This window comes from Macaca nemestrina, chromosome 1 (genome assembly GCF_043159975.1).
Source record: "Macaca nemestrina isolate mMacNem1 chromosome 1, mMacNem.hap1, whole genome shotgun sequence".
Lineage (NCBI taxonomy): Eukaryota > Metazoa > Chordata > Mammalia > Primates > Cercopithecidae > Macaca > Macaca nemestrina.
The window spans coordinates 166,614,864-166,632,575 of NC_092125.1; the positions used below are offsets into that span (position 1 = coordinate 166,614,864).

Consider the following 17,712-nt stretch of genomic DNA (forward strand, 5'->3'; position numbering starts at 1 on the left):
TCTACTAAAAAATACAAAAAACTAGCCGGGCGAGGTGGTGGGCGCCTGTAGTCCCAGCTACTCGGGAGGCTGAGGCAGGAGAATGGCGTAAACCCGGGAGGCGGAGCTTGCAGTGAGCTGAGATCCAGCCACTGCACTCCAGCCTGGGCGACAAAGCGAGACTCTGTCTCAAAAAAAAAAAAAAAAAAAAAGGAGTTTGAATGGTTAGTGGAAGATTAAAAATGGATGTCAAGGTAACAGAATTATAGGAACTCACAGGATTTTATAAGGGCACTAATTTTATTTAGAGGGGCATTGTAAAATTAATCTGTTTTTTAACTGGATCACTGAGCTCAGGGCAGAGCCCATTAAGGAACAGGGTCAACGAAGTATCTGTACTTTTTAGGGCCTAATAATTAAAATATGCGGAAAGTAGGCACTGTTGAAAGGCAGAACATACAGAGCTTTAAAACTTTAGAATTTTACTTTTACATTGAATCCCACATCCCCAGAAAGAAAAATGCCATGAAACCAGGTTATGCAATGCCTGTATAGTGTACTTTGATACAAAGACATTTTTTAAAGTATTTAAACTACATCTTTTAAATCTAAACTCACAAAGAAACAAGTAGTCTCTTGTAGTAATAATCGTTTACTGTAAACAGCTGTTACCAGTCACCTCTAAAACTGTAGCTCTTATGGTAGTGATGACTCACCACTCATCACACACACAAAGGTCACTTTCTCCCACAGTACAAGAAAGGGGGTAGATGGCATCCTTTTTTGTGTTTCTTAAGGGATCTCAATCATTAGAAGTCCCCTCTAGATTCTTTTATGTAGTACCAAAGACAGCAAAGCGGAGGAAGGAGGAATAGGAAGGAATAAGAGTAAATGGGAGAGAAATATATATTTTTTGAGACAGGGTCTCACTCTGTTACCCAGGCTTAAGTGTAGTGGCACAATCATGGCTCACTGCAGTCTCGACCTCCCGGGCTCAATTGATCCCCCCGTCTTAGCCTCCTGAGTAACTGGGACTACAGACATCTGCCACCATGCCTGGCCAACTTTTATTTTATTTTATTTTTTTATAGAAACAGGGTTTTGCCATGTTGCCCAGGTTAGTCTTGAACTCCTGGGTTCAAGTGATTTGGTCACCTCTGCTTCCCAAAGTACTGGGATTACAGGTGTGAGCCTCTGTGCCTGGCCCAATTTCTAAGAAAGGAATTAAAATATAAGAGTCTAACTTTAAAAAAAATAATTAAAAAAAAAAGTTTTAGTCTACTGAAAAAAAATTTAAGAACAGGAGATCTCTCTCTCTCTCTCTCTCTCTCTCTCTCTCTCTCTCTCTCTCCAGGATATATGTTCTTAAATTATATATGTATGTATAATTTGAACATTAGGTTTTAATTAAGCTGGCTTTTAACCACAAAGCTCTTTTTAAAAAATCTTTTTAAAATCTATTACCAGATTTTAGCTGGGGGGACAAACAGATATTTTTGCCTTTTGAATTTTTTTTATTGAAGATACCCTCGCAAGTGAAACTAGTAAGACTTAACCGAAGTTATGACTTAACTAAGGATGCACTTGGCATTTCTAAAGAGGTGGATGGGTACCCCAAAAAGTCAAAGTCACATGAATATTGAGCCAAAAGGGGCCGATTCTCTGACCAGGAATTGAACCCAGGCTGTGGTGGTGAATTGCCAGCCATAAGGTACAGCAGCCTTTACTGTGAATCCCACTGGGGATCTAAAGCAGGGAGTGTGAGCTTACAAAGGATTTTAACTTTGTTTTAGGTCAGATTTTTGCTCCTTTAATTTTGTCAAGAGAATTTTTAAGACTAACCATGACACTATTATGTGTCTTTAAAAAAAAAAAAGTGACCTTCTCATCAATTGTTTAGAATAAGAGATCTCTTAAAATTTTTTTTTCTTTTAATTTGGGAGTCTAATTTAAAGGATCCATCTTTTGACTGTTGAATTTTTAATGGTGTACTTATTTTAATAGTGACTCAATCTAATAGTCTCTTTATGGAAAACCCAGGATGTAATTTTTTAGGTTTAGAAATGTTTTCTTGGAGAGGGCATAGAAGAGCCTACTATCCCAAAGTTCCCATGCCCCGCCCCCACAAAAAAAAATGTATTGCCAAGAATAGGCTCAGATAGTGAAAGGTTCTAATTATCATGGATGGTCTCCAGTAACCCACAAATATATGGGGTCCCACCAGTCACAGACCTGTTAATCTGTGACAGTGGGTAGGCCCTCATAGGATTGGACTTTTTTCGTACTAAGCAGGCAACAAAGGTTGAGATGACAAAAGCCCCTTGTAGATGAGACTTTTTATGACAGACTCTCCTAAGAGCTTGACACATTTGGAACAAAATCTTGGGTTTCTAGCCATTTTTAGACTGGCCACGTGACATGACTCAAAAGTCATGCCCCAAGATGGCAGAGACCAAGAGAGAGTGTGCTTCCACTTGATCAGAAGTCAAACTTTCCAGGGCATACATAAAATGACAAGAGAGAACCTCAAGCAGTACCCTAATTTTTATGACAGCAACACAGACAAAGATAAAGGAAAAGACTATTTTGAGGAAGAAAGGAATCAAACAATTTGAATATTCATGCCACAGGTACCAAAAGCTACAACCAAGACTCGTCACACAAATCTTTTTCTCCCATTAATCAAGATTTGGGCTTGGTGGCTCTATAGGTGGGCGTGGTGCCTCAACTCCTGTAATCTCAGCACTTTGAGAGGCTGAGGCAGGTGGACTGCCTGAGCTCAGGAGCTCAAGACCAGCCTCAGCAATATGGTAAACTTCATCGCTACCAAAAATATAAAAAATTAGCCAGCGGTCCCAGCTGCTTGGGAGGCTTAGGTGGGATGATTACTTGAGCCTGGGTTGCAGAGGTTGCAGTGAGCTGAGATTGTGCCACTGCACTCCAACCTGAGAGACAGAGGGAGACCTGATGGCAAAAAATACAAAAAGATTCTGGAGAGGAAAAAGAAAACAGTGATTTTTTTTTTTTTTTTTTTTTTTTTTTTAACCATCCACTTGATCAGATTCCACAGGGAGAAAGAGGTCTGGAGCCTGGCTGGTAAGAAATTTTTATCTTATGCTGGCTGATGAGGTCCTGGATTATCTTTGCTGCAGCTTCCAAAAGAGCAGAACAGCTTTGGTGACCCTGCTTACTGTGTCAAAACTGTAGGGACCAAGGGAAAATTTGCTTAAAAATCAGCTCACAAAAGACAGACTAGTAAAATAAAAGGTATCTAGTTTATTAATGTGCATATGGAGAATATTGCAGAGTGACCACGTAATCTCCCAGGGGGGTGTAGAAGCTTATATACTATCTTGAAGTTAGAGAAAGAATGGGGGCTTAGATTGGGCAAAATAGGTTATAGGAGGGACAGAAGGCTTGGCTAGCAAAAGTGGTCTTGTTATACAGATGAAACCTCACGGGTAGCAGCCCTTGGAGACAATAGATGATAAATGCTTTTTTAGACCTTGAAAGGTGTCAGACTCTCAATTAATGTTTCCTAGATCTGGACAAGGGGAGGCCTGGCTGCAGTCCGTGTAGATTTTTCTACAAATGTAAATTTCCCTCACAAAAGACAGCTTTGCAGAGCTACTTCTTTTTGCTAACTTTCTGACAGCTATCTTAATTACTGTATGTTAAAGAAATATATTTGGGGGTAAAATATTTTGGTGTCCTGCAACTCCAAATCTGAAATCCAAAATGCTTGCTCCAGAATCTAAAACTTTTTGAATGCCGACATGATATTCAAGGGAAATAATCACTGAAGCATCTGGATTTTTGAATTTGAGATATTCAGCTGGCAAGTATAATGGAAATATTACAAAATCTGAAATCTGAAATATTTCGAGTCCTGAGTATTTGGGACCTGATAAGGGATATTCAGCCTCTAGTTTAAATTTTAGAAACTTATTTTTTGTTTTTATGGTCTTAGGATAATTAAAAGGGAGCCAGAAGATGTTTGCACCTGGGAGTGTCAGAAGTGATTTTAGGTATAATACCTTGAGATGACTTCCCATGTGTTTTCTTAAGATACCAAGGAGGATTCCTCTAAAAACAGTCATTATATTGGTAAAGTCCCCACCATTCCCTTTTTTCCATTTTAGAAGAAGAGGCAAAGATACTTTAGGTTCTGGGGGTACATGTGCAGGTTTGTTACATGGGTAAATTGTGTGTCACTGAGGCCTGGTGCACAGACCATCCTGTCACCTAGGTAGTGAGCATAGTACTCAACAGGTAGTCTTCCAGCTCACACCCCCCTTTTACCCTCCCACCTCAAGCAGCCCCCAGTGTCTTTTGCTCCCATCTTGGTGTCCATGTATATCCAGTGTTTAGCTCCCACTTTCAAGTGAGAGCAGGTGGTGGTTGGTTTTCTGTTCCTGTGTTAGTTTGCTTAGGATAATGGCCTCCTGCTGCAACCATGTTCCTGCAAAGGACATGATTTCATTCTTTTTTGTGGCTGCATTGTATTCCATGATGCTTGTGTACCACATTTTCTTAATCCAGTCCATCATTAATGGGCATCGTGGTTGACTGCATGTCTTTGCTATTAGGAATAATGCTGCAGTGAATGTAAGAGTACATGTGTCTCTTTGGTAGAACAATTTATTTTCCTTTGGTGATATAACCCAGTAGTGGGATTGCTGAGTCAAATGGTAGTTCTGTTTTAAGTTCTTTGATAAATGTCCATACTGCTTTCCACAGTGGCTGAACTAAATTTACAGTCTCCCCAACAGTGTATAAATAAGCATTCCCCTTTCTCCCCAACGTCACCAATATCTGTTGTTTTTTGACTTTTTAATAATAGACATTCTGACTGATATGAGATGGTATCACATTGTAGTTTTGTGTTTCTCTGATGATTAGTGATGAGCCTTTTTTCATATATTTATTTGCTGCATGTATGTTTTCTTTTGAGAAATATCTGTTCATGTCCTTTGCCTGTCAATGGTGTTATTTGTGTTTGTTGAATTAGGTTGCTTATCAATTCTGGATATTAGACCTTTGTCCAATGCATAGTTTGTGAATATTTTCTCCCATTCTGTTGGTAGTATTCTTTAGTATTGGCAAAAGCATTTATCTTCTGGGGAAATAGATTGGGAAGAGGTTAATGTCACTGTTTTCTTAATAGTGTTCTTCCTTATACTATACTCTTATTAGGATTGGTGGGTTTTCGTTGTTTGTCTTTTGTTTATTTGTTTTTGTATTTTAAGGGCAGATATTTGGATGAATTTTATATATATTTAAGAAACTCCGTTAAACCTGTGTAACAGTATATTACTATTTTTATTTTTAGAATATATTAATAACTTATATTGGAATGGTCTTTGGTGGAGATTATATTTTCACGTGGACAAACTTCATTGGTTTAAATATCAGGTAAGTAAAACAATTTAAATTGAAAAATCGGGATTGGATATTCAAATAATGTCACAATAAGGTTAGGCTATTAAATTAATGGAAAATTTATTCATTATTAAACATATATGGAGTGCCTTCTATGTGCTAGATATTTAATGTCTCTACATAATGCTTTTTAAGAAGCAGGGAAGGTCGGGCGTAGTGGCTCATACCTATAATCCCAACACTTTGGGAGGCTGAGGTGGACAGATTGCTTGAGCCCGGGAGTTTGAGACTAGTCTGGGCAACATTGTGAAACTCTGTCTCTATAAAAAAATACCAAAATTACCTGGGTGTGGTGGTGCATGTCTGTAGTCCCAGCTACTTGAGAGGCTGAGGTGGGAGGATCACTTAAGCCCAGGAGGTCAAGGCTGCAGTGAGCTGTGATTACATTGCATTCCAGCCTAAAATAAATAAATAAATAAAATTAAAAAAAATAAAAGTGGAGGGTGGAGAAAATGCTTCTATATTCTATTTAGAGTATTAGGGAATCTTTTCTAGAAGTTGAACTCCCTTTGTTTAGCCTTGAAAGCACTCTATTATGCTAGCTGGCAGTGCAGTGTTCTCTAGAAATATAGGGCTAAAGAAGAATAACATAACCACAATTATTTGATGTGTGTCTGACCTCAGACGTATTACTACCTTTCTTTAGACCTTACATGTCTTCATCAGTGAGGGGGTTACTTGTATTGTTTGAAAGATCTTTTTCAGTTCTTGAATTTTGAATCCCATTGTTTTAAATATTCTTTACATGCCTAAAAATGATCAAATTTCCGTTTGGGCCAGACCTCTGTCTTCAAGTCAGACTTGTCTAGTTAACAGTCCACTTGACACCTCCTGCTGACATGTCTAAAACTGAACTGTTTATTTCCTTCAAAGTCTGTGCTACCCATCATCTCTATCATCTTAGTTGATGGAGACTCCATCCTTCTAGCTACCTGGTTCAAAAATCTTGGCATTATCCTTGACTTTTCTATCTCATGTCTAATATCCAGTGTGTTAGCAAATTTTGTTGGCTTTACCTTCAGAAACTATCCAACAGAAGATCTCTTGTCACTATTAGCATTGCTTTCATCCTCAGCTGAGCTACATTGTTGCCCTAGTCTTATACAGTTTTATCCCTGGTTTGACTCATCCACCTCCCTCTCCTGCTGTCAGTTCTCAACAGAGTAGGCAGTTCATTCTTTGCAAAAGGTAAGTCTGAATATGTCATTCTTTTAATGCTCCCATACTCCCCGCCCCATGACTATTGAAGTTCCAAAGTCCTTACAAGGCCCTGCTAGATCTAGCCCCTGTTTACCTCTCCAACTTTAGCCACTGCTTCTCTTCTTCTCCCTTACTCTACTTCATCCATATAGACCACCTTGCTGTTCCTCTAGGATGTTTGGTGTGCTCCCTCTTGAGGACCTTTGGACTGAATATTTTCTCTGCCTGGAATATACTGCCAGATATTTGCGTGGCTAACTTTTATGCCTGTAAGTTTTTCCTCAGATGTTATCTTCTCAAGGAAATCTACCTGGACCAAACAAAAACATGAAGGTGGAAATGCAGTTGTTGGATGAGGGCTGGGGAGAATGGGCAGTAGGCAGTCCAGTGTGGTTAGTGTAAGAGGGATTTCACAAGGATAATTCTGGAAAAGTAGGTCAGTAACCGAGAGTGAGGTGCCTCTCAAATGTCTCATAACGGAGGAAGAATGAGTGCCCAACTTGGAAGACATTCTGTGAGATACCAATAGACTGCAGATGGTAGAGGTTGGGTCAAAACTTGCTTACTTGCCATACAGTTAAGATCTAGTTAGGATGATCAAAAACAGAAAAACCTTGAGGATGAAGAGAAGCAGCAATTCCCAAAACCCCTTTCATCTTTTTACTGTTCACTGATATTAGCCCCCGGTGTACCTTAGCGTTTTGACTTTTACGTCTCTTGGGTGGCCACTGCATGCTACTTAACCTTGTGAAATGATCTATTGTCTCATATAATTGAAGTATATAATTTAACGTATGTTAATATACATATAGCATAACATCTAACATATAATATATAATAACATAACATATATAACATTAATATTATAACATTGTCATATAATTAAATTATATAATGTAATTCCTATGTCAATCCTGTAAGAATGGTATTATAATCTCCATTTCACAGGTGTGAGGGAACTGAGGTTCTGAGGGGCTAAGTAACTTGCCCCACATCATAGAGCTTTGTAAGTGGCAGCGTGCACACAGTTAGATTCTCTTTATTCAACGCAATGACATCTTTGTGTTTCTGTCTGTTCAGATTGGAAACCTTTGAAAGATGGTAGATACAGAGGCAGTACAGCTCTGCTGTATTTAACTGGTGAGAAAGAAAATGGGAAGTCTTCCTAAAAGTTGCTGTATGGAGAGTGAAGATGGGTGTCCTTGGTCATTGTGGGAAGAATGTACCCAGAAACCCAGTTTCAGTTATTTGGCAGGAATTTTGTTTGTTAGGAAATAGCAGTATAAGGCAAACTCTTGGTTCATAAGTTTTGATGTAGATTGGCTTATTTGACATATAGAAGGCAGGTTCTAATCTGGGAGGCAGAGGTACCTGCCTAGACACATGAACAGACATGTCAGTGATGAGATATGAAAGAGGCAGCCTGGACGTTAGGACTGTTGTTCCCTGGCCACAGGGTCGCTATACTGAAAGCATTTTTAGTGTATATTTTTGGAATGGATATCTCATTGTTGGGGGCGAATGAATATGTCCATGACTATAGGTTTAGGAGAAGTAGACTGTTCGCATTGCTTTTGAAGATCAAAAGTGGATCAGAGCAGATCAAGTGGATTTAATAGATTCAATAGATTTGAAAGCAGTTTAGCACGTTCCAGTCAGATTTGCGGTATTCTAACAAGGCCCCTGTCTCAGGAACTATAGCTTTGTGTTTTTCTTCTGGTTGTCTCCCAGCTGTGTCTGCCACAGCAGGTCTCTGTGAGTTAAGATTTGGTAGTGCCACTTTGGGAGGCCGAGGCGGGTAGATAATAAGGTCAAGAAATCGAAACCACCCTGGCCAACATGGTGATACCCCATCTCTACTAAAAATACAAAAATTAGTTGGGCGTGTTGGGGTGCGCCTGTAGTCCCAGCTACTCAGAGGCTGAGGCAGGAGAATCGCTTGAACCCTGGAGGAAGGAGGTTGCAGTGAGCCGAGATGGCACCACTGCACTCCAGCCTGGCAACAACAACAACAAAAGAGTTGGTAGCGCTATTGTTTGAAGATTAGACATGAAAATTGCTTGAAAATTTTTTAAACGGCAGAAATCTAGGCTTGCATAATGATTTTACCCTATTTTTAATATGCATGTTTTAACTTTTTAAAAGAAAAATCTTGACCAGTTCTAATACAAGGGGTTCTTCTTTTAAAAAATGAATATTTAGGATGATCTAATGTGTTAACACCAATTTCAGAGTACCAGAAGGTATCAACTTTCATGTGAATATTTATGAGGCCAATAGATTAGTTAAAGGGTCTCTGTTTGAAGTAGTGGAAGATCCTGATTTAGAATCATTTAGTAGTGATGTGTAAAAATTCAGATATAACCCTTCTCCCCTTCAAATCTGGGCTTTTCCTCATTTTCCCTTTCCCTTCCTTCCAGTTTTCCCCTTCCCCAAAGCTGCTAGAGAGCAACTTACATAGTTTCTTCCCAAAGCATTTACTCGTCACTGCGTAACACATAGTATGCTTGCTGAGGAACGTTCAGTTCTCTTCAGGTGGTCCATGAATTGCCCTTTCTGAAAATTATATTTGATAATGATCAAGTCAGTAATAAAGATGAAATTAAAAATATTTTATTGTTGCCTCAAGTTACAACCATGTGGCAATAGTGTGCCCCCTCTTTCATTATGTTACATCTCCTTGCTCTATGGTGTGAATGTTTGTGTTCCCCCAAAATTTGTTTGTTGAACTCTCAACTCCCAAAGTGATGGTATTAGGAGGTAGGGCTTTGGGAGGTGATTAGGTCATGGAGTTGGTGTCCTCATGAATGAGATTAGTGCCCTTATGTAAGATATCCCAGAGCATGATGAGAAGATACTGTCTGTGAACCAGAAAGAGAGCCCTCTCTAGACATTGAACCCGCCTTGATCTTAGACTTCCCAGCCTCTAGGACTGTGAGAAATAAATTTCTGTTGTTTATAAGCCACCATTTATGGTATTTTGTTACAGCCGCCCAAATGGAGTAAGACGTTTATTATTATAGTACCTTACCTTTTGTCAGCAGGGCATAGCCCCTCTGGTCTGTGAGTGTCAGGGCTGACAGGGAACGTAGGAGAGAAGAGAATGAAGAGATTATTCATGTAATCTCATTTAATCCTCAGACAAGCTTAGACAGATAACAGTATTCTTATTTGATGAATACAGAAATGGATTAATTTGCGCAGGGTCACATAGCTAGTGTAGATTGAACATCTAAGATCCAGAATGCTCCAAAATCTGGAATTTTTGAATGCTAACAGGACGCTCAAAGGAAATGCTCTTTGGAACATTTCAGAATTGGGATTTGGATGCTCGGGCTGGTAAGTATAATGCAGATATTCCAAAATTTGAAATCGTAAATACTTCTGGTCCCAAGCATTTTAGATAAGAGATACTCAACCTATAGTATGTTCAGGATTTGAACCAAGACCTAACTGTAGAGTCAATGTTTTTTTCAATACACTGACTATGCTGGGAATATAGGATCTGGAATTATCATTAGGGCTAAGCCTGGAATAAATTCCAGGACATTCTTTGTCTTTTTCTATCCTGTGCTTCCCTAGTATTCCTATCCAGTTTAAATAGGGTTAATATGAACATCAGAGATTGTCTCAACAGGAAAAATAAGAAACATTTTTATTTTTTAGGTGGTTGTGGGAAGGGGAAGCTAGAGAAAGGTAGGATGAAAGAAAGGAGAGGTAGCTCTTCTACTTTGTTTTGGGGTGGGTTTGGAGGCAGAGGGAAATTGACTGTCATGTGGATGGGTGTACATGTGAACCTTAAAGAACTTTTAGCTTCAGTCAAAAAGACTTCAGTAAGCCATCTTCTTGGGTCCAGTCCAGCTACCAGGGAAGTAATCTACTTGAGGTACTAGAAAAACCAGAAAAGTTTCTAGGAGAGTCATATCAAATTCCAGAAAAAATTAAATGGGAAAAAGCTGCTAGATGAAGGAAAAGATGAAGCTCTATGAACATTGGCATAAGCTCTATGAACATTGGCATAAGAATTGGGTTCATGGCAGGCGCGGTGGCTCACTCCTGTAATCCCAGCTCTTAGGGAGGTAGAGGCGGGAGGATAGCTGAGCCCAGAAGTTCACGACCTGCCTGGGCAATATAGTGAGACCCCATTCTCCACAGAAAGGGGGAAAAAAAAGACCAAAAAAAGTGTAAGAATTGGGTTCATGTGTCCCCTTTCATCAGGTGGGGTGATGGGGGATACTCAGTTTAGCAGTTACTTACTGTGTTGCTAAAAAGTGCCAGGCCAATTGCAAGAGACTCTGTGCAGCTAAAAGAATTGAGGCCATGGGAAATTAACAAGATGATGAGGACAAAATGAGGATGGATAACTAATATCCAGTGGCACAAGGGTCATAAGGGAGGCAGCAGTTGGAGTGGAGAAAGGCTGACCTGGATTTTATTCTGGTCTATCATTAGGATGCTTTGTGACCCTGAGTAAGTTATCTTATGACTCTGGGACTTTCCTCATCTATAAAATGGACACCTTGGAGGGATATTGTACCTTGGAGGGATATTGTGCCTTGCAGGAATATTGGGAAAATGGAAATGTATATAAAATGTTTGACAGGTAGACTTTAATAATTTGATTGCTCTTAAGTGCTGTGAGGTGCAGATGAGGAAAAGGAAGAATCTGGTTGGGAAGGTTCAATTGGAAGAGGCTTTATTTTGGGTTGATTGGGGTCTCAGAGAATGGCTAGTATTATGTGAGCATGTGTAGTCAAGAACAAGCGCCAGTGCCTGATCCCGCTTTCTTCCTAGTGGGAACAAGAGCTAGGCATCTCTCACACTCCTCCAGCTGGTCTGGGGCTGATGTCAGAGCCCAGAGGAGAACAGAACTAATTTTAAATAAGCAGCAAGTTCATGAGTCAAGTGGTCAGGCAGAAGATGAGGGCCAAATCCAGGGCAGAAAAATTGGAGCCCAGGTTAGGCACCCAGCTGGCTGGAATCCAAGGGAGTCCTGGGTGGCAGTCTCAGTGGAAGAGCCAGGGAGGGCAGGGCAGGAGTGGTTGGATCTGTGAGCTCTTCCAACCTACTTTCCACTTAGTGAATAGGGTAGAAGGCTGTGTATCCTAGGTGAGTTTGAGGTCCCCACAGAGAATGGACCAAGTAATCATTGTCACCAAAGAGTGATCCGTCTTGGTGGGAGGTGCGATGGGTAAGTGAGGGGTACCAGCAACCACCTGTCATAGGCTGAAGGCCCAGCTGATAAGTTCACCACTGTGAACTTGCTTTTAGTCAGAGAAAAACCAGCTCTGTGAATCTCATAGGGTCTGCATATTTAACTAATTTTGGATGCTTCCTATTAATGCCTATTTTTCTAAATGCAAAAAACATACAACTAAAAATTTACCTGTAGTGTCAGCATCCAGCTGTAACCACTGTTAATATTCTTCGTGTGTTCCTCGCAGACTTTTGTCTGTTCTAGTGTGTACTGATGTACATATTCATGTTCATTTAAATAAAATGAGATTAGACAATGCTTGATGTTTTATGATATATTTTCTCATAAAAATTTAAGCTGTCTCTAAAATTTAATATGTCAATGCCTGTTTTTATTTTATACTATTTTAATAGATGTATAGTACTCCGTTGTATGAATTTATACAATTCCCCACTATGAAACTTTACCCTTCATCTAATTTTTTGGTGTAAGTTTTTTTTTTTTTTTTTTTTTTTAACCAAGTAAGTATTTACCCTAAAACCCTCCCTTCCTCCATCTCTGATAGTGGTTTTCTGTTTTGCAGCATTGCTGGGAGCCTGGTATATTCCTATATCACTTTCACTGAAGAGCAGCTGAGCAAACAGTCAGAGGCTAGTAACAAGCTGGACATTAAGGGGAAAGGAGCAGTGTGACCAGAGGATTGCTTCATCTGATATGTAGGCCTAAGTTTTTAATCAACTCAGAACACTGGCAATTCCTACAGAGACACTGAGGTGTCTTGATTATGGAGGAAATACCGTTCCATTGCACTTGTACAATCTGAGGATTGATTGCTGCCTTTTAAAATTTTATGATGAGAGAAACTTATAATTGACTCTATTTTAAATATGTTGTTTGAATTAATTTATATCAGACTGGAAAAGGTACCGGGCTTTTTAATTTATTTTTCTTCTATGCCGACAGTGAAACATCAGTGTTTTGAAAGTATTTTATTTCATAATTTGATATCCAGGTGTCCCTGAGAGCTGCATATATAATGTTTGCCAACTGGAGCTTCATCATTCAAATTGTTGCTGCATCTGGAGGCAGTTTAGCCTTTCCTCTGCTGGAAATGCAGACAAATATGTGAAATTTCTCTTCTTTGAATTTTATTTCTTATGATTGCATTGTCTTCGTCATATCGTCATTCCATTTGCCAAGGAAAACAGCTTTGGCACTATAAAAAGATGTGGGGCTTTGAAGTGTATTGCTGTCTACGTTAGCTTCCCTGACTTTCACAGGATGAGCAGAGTGCATTCCTTGAAAACATGTTCTTTTTTTGTTGTATAGAATGGGGATAATGAAGGGGGTGAGAAAGTAGGCCTTTTACTAATTTATTCATCTATTTGATTTATTGATTCAACTAACATGTTTTAAGTATATGTGCCAGGCATTGTGCTAAATACTGGGGATACAGAGATGTTTGCAGAGGTAGTTGAAACATCTCACTCCTACCATAGTGACTGAGGTAAGGTTGTGAATTTAGCTCTGTTAAAATCATTCAGAAGATGTCACTAGGAGTAAGTTGTTTCAGCCCTCAAAAGCCGCAAGTCTGTAAATTGGATTAAAAACACCTGCCCTACCTACCCTGCAACAGTGTGAGTTCAAATGCTGCAGTGTGAGATGAGGTACAAGTAAAGAGCTGTGTTTTGTAAACTAGTGCAGCTCAGCGTTGACTCTCTAAGTAAGAACTGCAGACAGGCAAGTCTGTTTTCCGTTGCCTCCTTCCTTTGGGTTCAGTTGCTCTCTGGATGAATACGATGAGGTCCCACATTTCTGAATTTATTGGTTTGAGGGGAAAGGCTGGTTAGATTCTTCGTATTGTCACTGGTTGGTTTTTCTCTGGCAGTGTCAGTGTTAGAGATGTCATCTTCTTTCTTAAATGGCATGAGCAATGAGCAAACTTCCCTCCTTTCAACATTCCCACCTACATTATATGCCCCTTGGCTCACTTACTGAGCTTGCCAACTTCTCTCAAAACCATTGCTGCATTTTGGAAGAGCAGGTGTGAATGGGCATTGCCTAAATTGCCTCTTGGGGTAATCTGGAGGGTGGAGATTTTAACTCGAACATAATCCTATGACTTGACTCAGAGATATCCATTGACCTTGAGGATTAGTGTGTTTGCTCAGGCCAGTTGTGCAGCCAGTGTGCAAGAGATTTGGTGCCTTTGCACTAATGCACACACTAGTGTCTACTTCATTGGGTTTGGAATCCACTGGACTCTGTTGACCTAAACAGTTAGGGTTTTGATTTTTTTTTGATTTGAAAATTTATATTGAGATTATTTTCATATTCCTGTCTTTCTCTTTTGGTTTGTCTTTTCTAAAGCCTGGCTGGTGGTGCTCTGTCCCTAGAATTATCCCTGTAGCCAACTCCCAAGTTACAAGCTTCATTAAGAGCCTTAGACTCACTGTTTTCTAGCATCTTCTGACCTGAGAAAATTCCACTGGGAGTAAAGGATATTATCTTGTGTCATATGGGTCTTACTCTCCCTATTTTACCAATGAGAAAACAAAACTCAGAGAAGGATGACTTGCTAATACATCAAACCCATGTCCTTTTTATTGAACTATGACTGCCATTTAATTAATCGCCCTTCCCCTATGAGGGACTTAGGAAACAGATCCTGAGTTCACTTGAGCCCTTTCAAAAAAGCAAGCAGTTGATTGAATTTGGTGTCAGAGAGGAGCATACTTTGCAAATCAGGAAGAGTGACAGGTTACCCTGTCCTGGAACCTTTATCCCACTTCCAGGCTGACTTTAGTTGGTAATGCACTTCTAGCTGTTAATGTTGCCAACACTTCTGGTTTTGCTTAGATATAGTGAAAGGGCATAGTGAGAGCTATTTTTAGTGATTCTTTTCCTTCTGTCAGCAACATGAAGGAGGGACCTTTGAATAATTTTTGTTGTAGAATATTTCTTCATGAAAGGCTTTTGGGTGTGTTTAACAGTTGTTGGGCTAGAGCCCCACCAGGAGTTGAACTGCCTCTTGGGGGTCAGGTTCCCTAGGAGATCTGTCACCTCTTCAGGAGTATTTGAGAAAATTGTATAGTTACAGCTTCACTAAATGCACATGACAGGCTTCTGTGCCTTGGGAGCCCTGGCTTATGCTGAACCTTCTGGCTGACCAGAGCAGTACAGCAGCTTCTGCTTGCTGGATGCCTCCTTCAGCTGCTAACCAGCATTGCAAGATGGAGCAGTGTGAGCAAGCTGGAGACTGAATAGTCTTTTGGAGTTTGTGTTTTGATTTTTGCAGGCGTGTTACAATATACTGGTGATTTACCTGGTATTGTGGCACCTCCCAGAATCTGGTTTTTGCCCCATATTTGATATTTACTAGAAATAAATGCAGAAATTCTTTGTCCTGTTAACTGCTTCCTGGGAGAAAAAGAGGCAATACAGAGTTAACTCCTTAATTTGCCCATGGAGACAGATGAGCTGTGGTGTTCCAAAAGACAAATTCTATGACTAGTGGCTCCTGTTCAATGTAAGTGAGGCCCTCTTTGGCCAATCTGCTTCTAGTCAAGGCTAAATGGATTGGAATAACCCTAGTTGGCCAGGCTACACGTTGCCAGCATGTCCTGTTGAGTTTTATTTGCCCCATGTGGCTGTGGACTTTATGAGTCAATCATTTATAGGCTCCAGTTTGCACCTAGTTTTTTTAAAAAAGTGCATTTACACGCTTTTGGTAGTCCTGTTTTATCAAGAATCCATGGAGGGTTTTGGTCAGTACAGTTGATGCTGGATCCTCACAGGGAAACAGTGGAGTTTCACATTGAATCGGTTTGAAATGGCACCCCAGGACTTTGGGCCTGCCTTGCTTTACAGCCTCGTTCAGTGAGCAGAGATTTAGTGAGCAGCTGTTGTATGCCAAGCATTTTGCTAAGCTCTGGAAAAAAGATAAACAAGACATGGTTCTTGCTTTCAAGGAGTGTGTAATTCTTTGACCAGACATGATAACCTGGACCCTGAGTGGGAGAAAGGAGACAGATGAAAGGAGTCTGTGATTTCGTAACTAAGAACTGCCTGCATAGTTATGAGTATCACTGATTTTAGGGGTGCCCCACAGAGCTAAAGCATTTTTTTAATCTGAGATGACTTTCGTAACTCATGTTAATCTTCTAGCTCTGAGATAGCAACACAGCTCTTAGAATTCTGTAAGTAGCCTGAGGCCTCCTCTACTGTACATGTTCTTGTTTTCCCAAAACTGTAAGTTTGGTTTTTCCTATGAACAAGACTGTAATTGATTTTTCTCTCTCTGAGGAAAAATGTTCAGAATAAATGAGATAATGGATATGAAACTACTTAGCACAATGCCTAGTACATATTAGGCACTCAGCAAATGTGGCTACCGTGTCATTATTTCATGGTGAGACTCAAGGCAAAACAAGATTCTTAATTTATGGTCCATAAATGCTAGAGGCTTGGGCAATATGGTATATCCTGAAAAACATGACCCTGTATCTCATTGCCTCTAGAATCCTTAGGTAACAGTTTTTGTTCACTGTCTTTTCTTTTTTAAAAATATCTACTGGACACAATTATGGCCATTACATGATGCAGGTGATTCTACCTGTTTTTAAAAAAGAACAAAATTGCTTTTATATTGTGATGGTACATTTTAATAAAGGGAAAAAAATTTCCCCCTACTGCCCCTCCCTTTTTTTTTTAAAAAAAAAAAAAAAAAAAGGTCTTGCTCTGTCACCAGCCAGGCTGGAGTATAATGGTGTAATCATAGCAGCTCATCACAGTCTCAAACTCCTAGGCTCAAGTGATCCTCCTGCCTTAGCCTGCTAAGTAGCTATGACTATAGGCATGTCCCATTACGCCTGGTTCATTTCTTCCCTTTTTTTTTTTTTTTTCCCCCCCAGTAAAGACAGGGTCTCACTCTGTTGCCAGACTGGTCTCAAACTCCTGGCCTCAAGTAACCCTTCTGTCTCAGCCTCCCAAAGTGCTGGGATTACAGGTGTGTGCCACATGTCTGGCCAGGAAAATTATTTTCTATCTTAAAGGAAGATAATTACATTTTAGAGTAGCAATTCAGTTAAATCTTTCTCAGTTTTTCATCTTAAGATGGCTCCGGCAAAGGCCAGCAGCATTCCTTTTCCCCTCTCTGAATTGAAAGCAGTTGACCCCATGCTGCCCCTGCTTCCAGGCCTGTCTCGGTCGTCATATATTGTGAGTCCCTGGCACCATCACTGTTTTCTAAGCCAGTCTTCTAGGTCTTACTTTCAGGATGCTGCTTCATGGTGTGAGGATATAGTTTACAGTGCTGTAGTTTTTTTTTTTTTAAAGCTTTGTTCTTTGAAAATACTTTTTAAAAAGAAATCTACTGGTTAGATTTATTGTCTCACAAAAATGTTTTTAGAGATTATTTTTTTCACAGGTGTTTTCTTTCTCATGCTGATGATCGACTGATTTTTGTCTACAGGTAACCTCTCAGTATTTTTTCATTTTAGAGTCTATTTACCAAATGACCATTTTAGTGTTAAAAGGTACTGAGGAATTGAGGTATGTAAATCAGGTGACATAAACATGAAAATTATGTGCCTAAATATTTTTGTAATGGTGTAAAATAAATACTTTTTCCTGAAAACAAGTATTAAAATTCCTTTGTAACTGCGTACAGAGACTAATCCAGAGCCAGAAGTCTGACCGTATTTTAGAGGTTGGCATCCTGTTAGTTGATTGAGACCCCGTATGTAGAAAATACTATTTTCTATACAAATGTTTTTATGAATAGTACATAGGACTGAATATCCAGTGTCTTGTGGCATACTTGTGGTAAATGAGAAGGAAAGAAATGCTAATCTTTCTGTTTTCAGGATGTTTCAACTGCATTATCAGGTTTC

At 39.7% G+C, this 17,712-nt stretch overlaps 1 protein-coding gene across 3 annotated transcripts in view; it reads left to right on the top strand.

The window, feature by feature from the left end:
- LOC105498446 (solute carrier family 35 member D1) overlaps nucleotides 1–16,729 on the top strand; it is a 58,325-nt gene extending 41,596 nt beyond the window's left edge. For 2 of the 3 annotated variants that reach the window (XM_011770528.3, XM_011770529.3), the window contains 2 exons: nucleotides 5,312–5,394; nucleotides 12,402–16,729. In XM_011770528.3, the coding sequence (XP_011768830.1) occupies nucleotides 5,312–5,394; nucleotides 12,402–12,510 (192 nt within the window). In that variant the 3' untranslated portion in view covers nucleotides 12,511–16,729. Of the gene's footprint in view, nucleotides 1–3,949; nucleotides 5,265–5,311; nucleotides 5,395–12,401 lie in introns of those variants that run through there. The other variant, XM_011770530.3, reaches the window with a different exon arrangement.
- The last annotated feature ends 983 nt before the right edge of the window (nucleotides 16,730–17,712 follow it).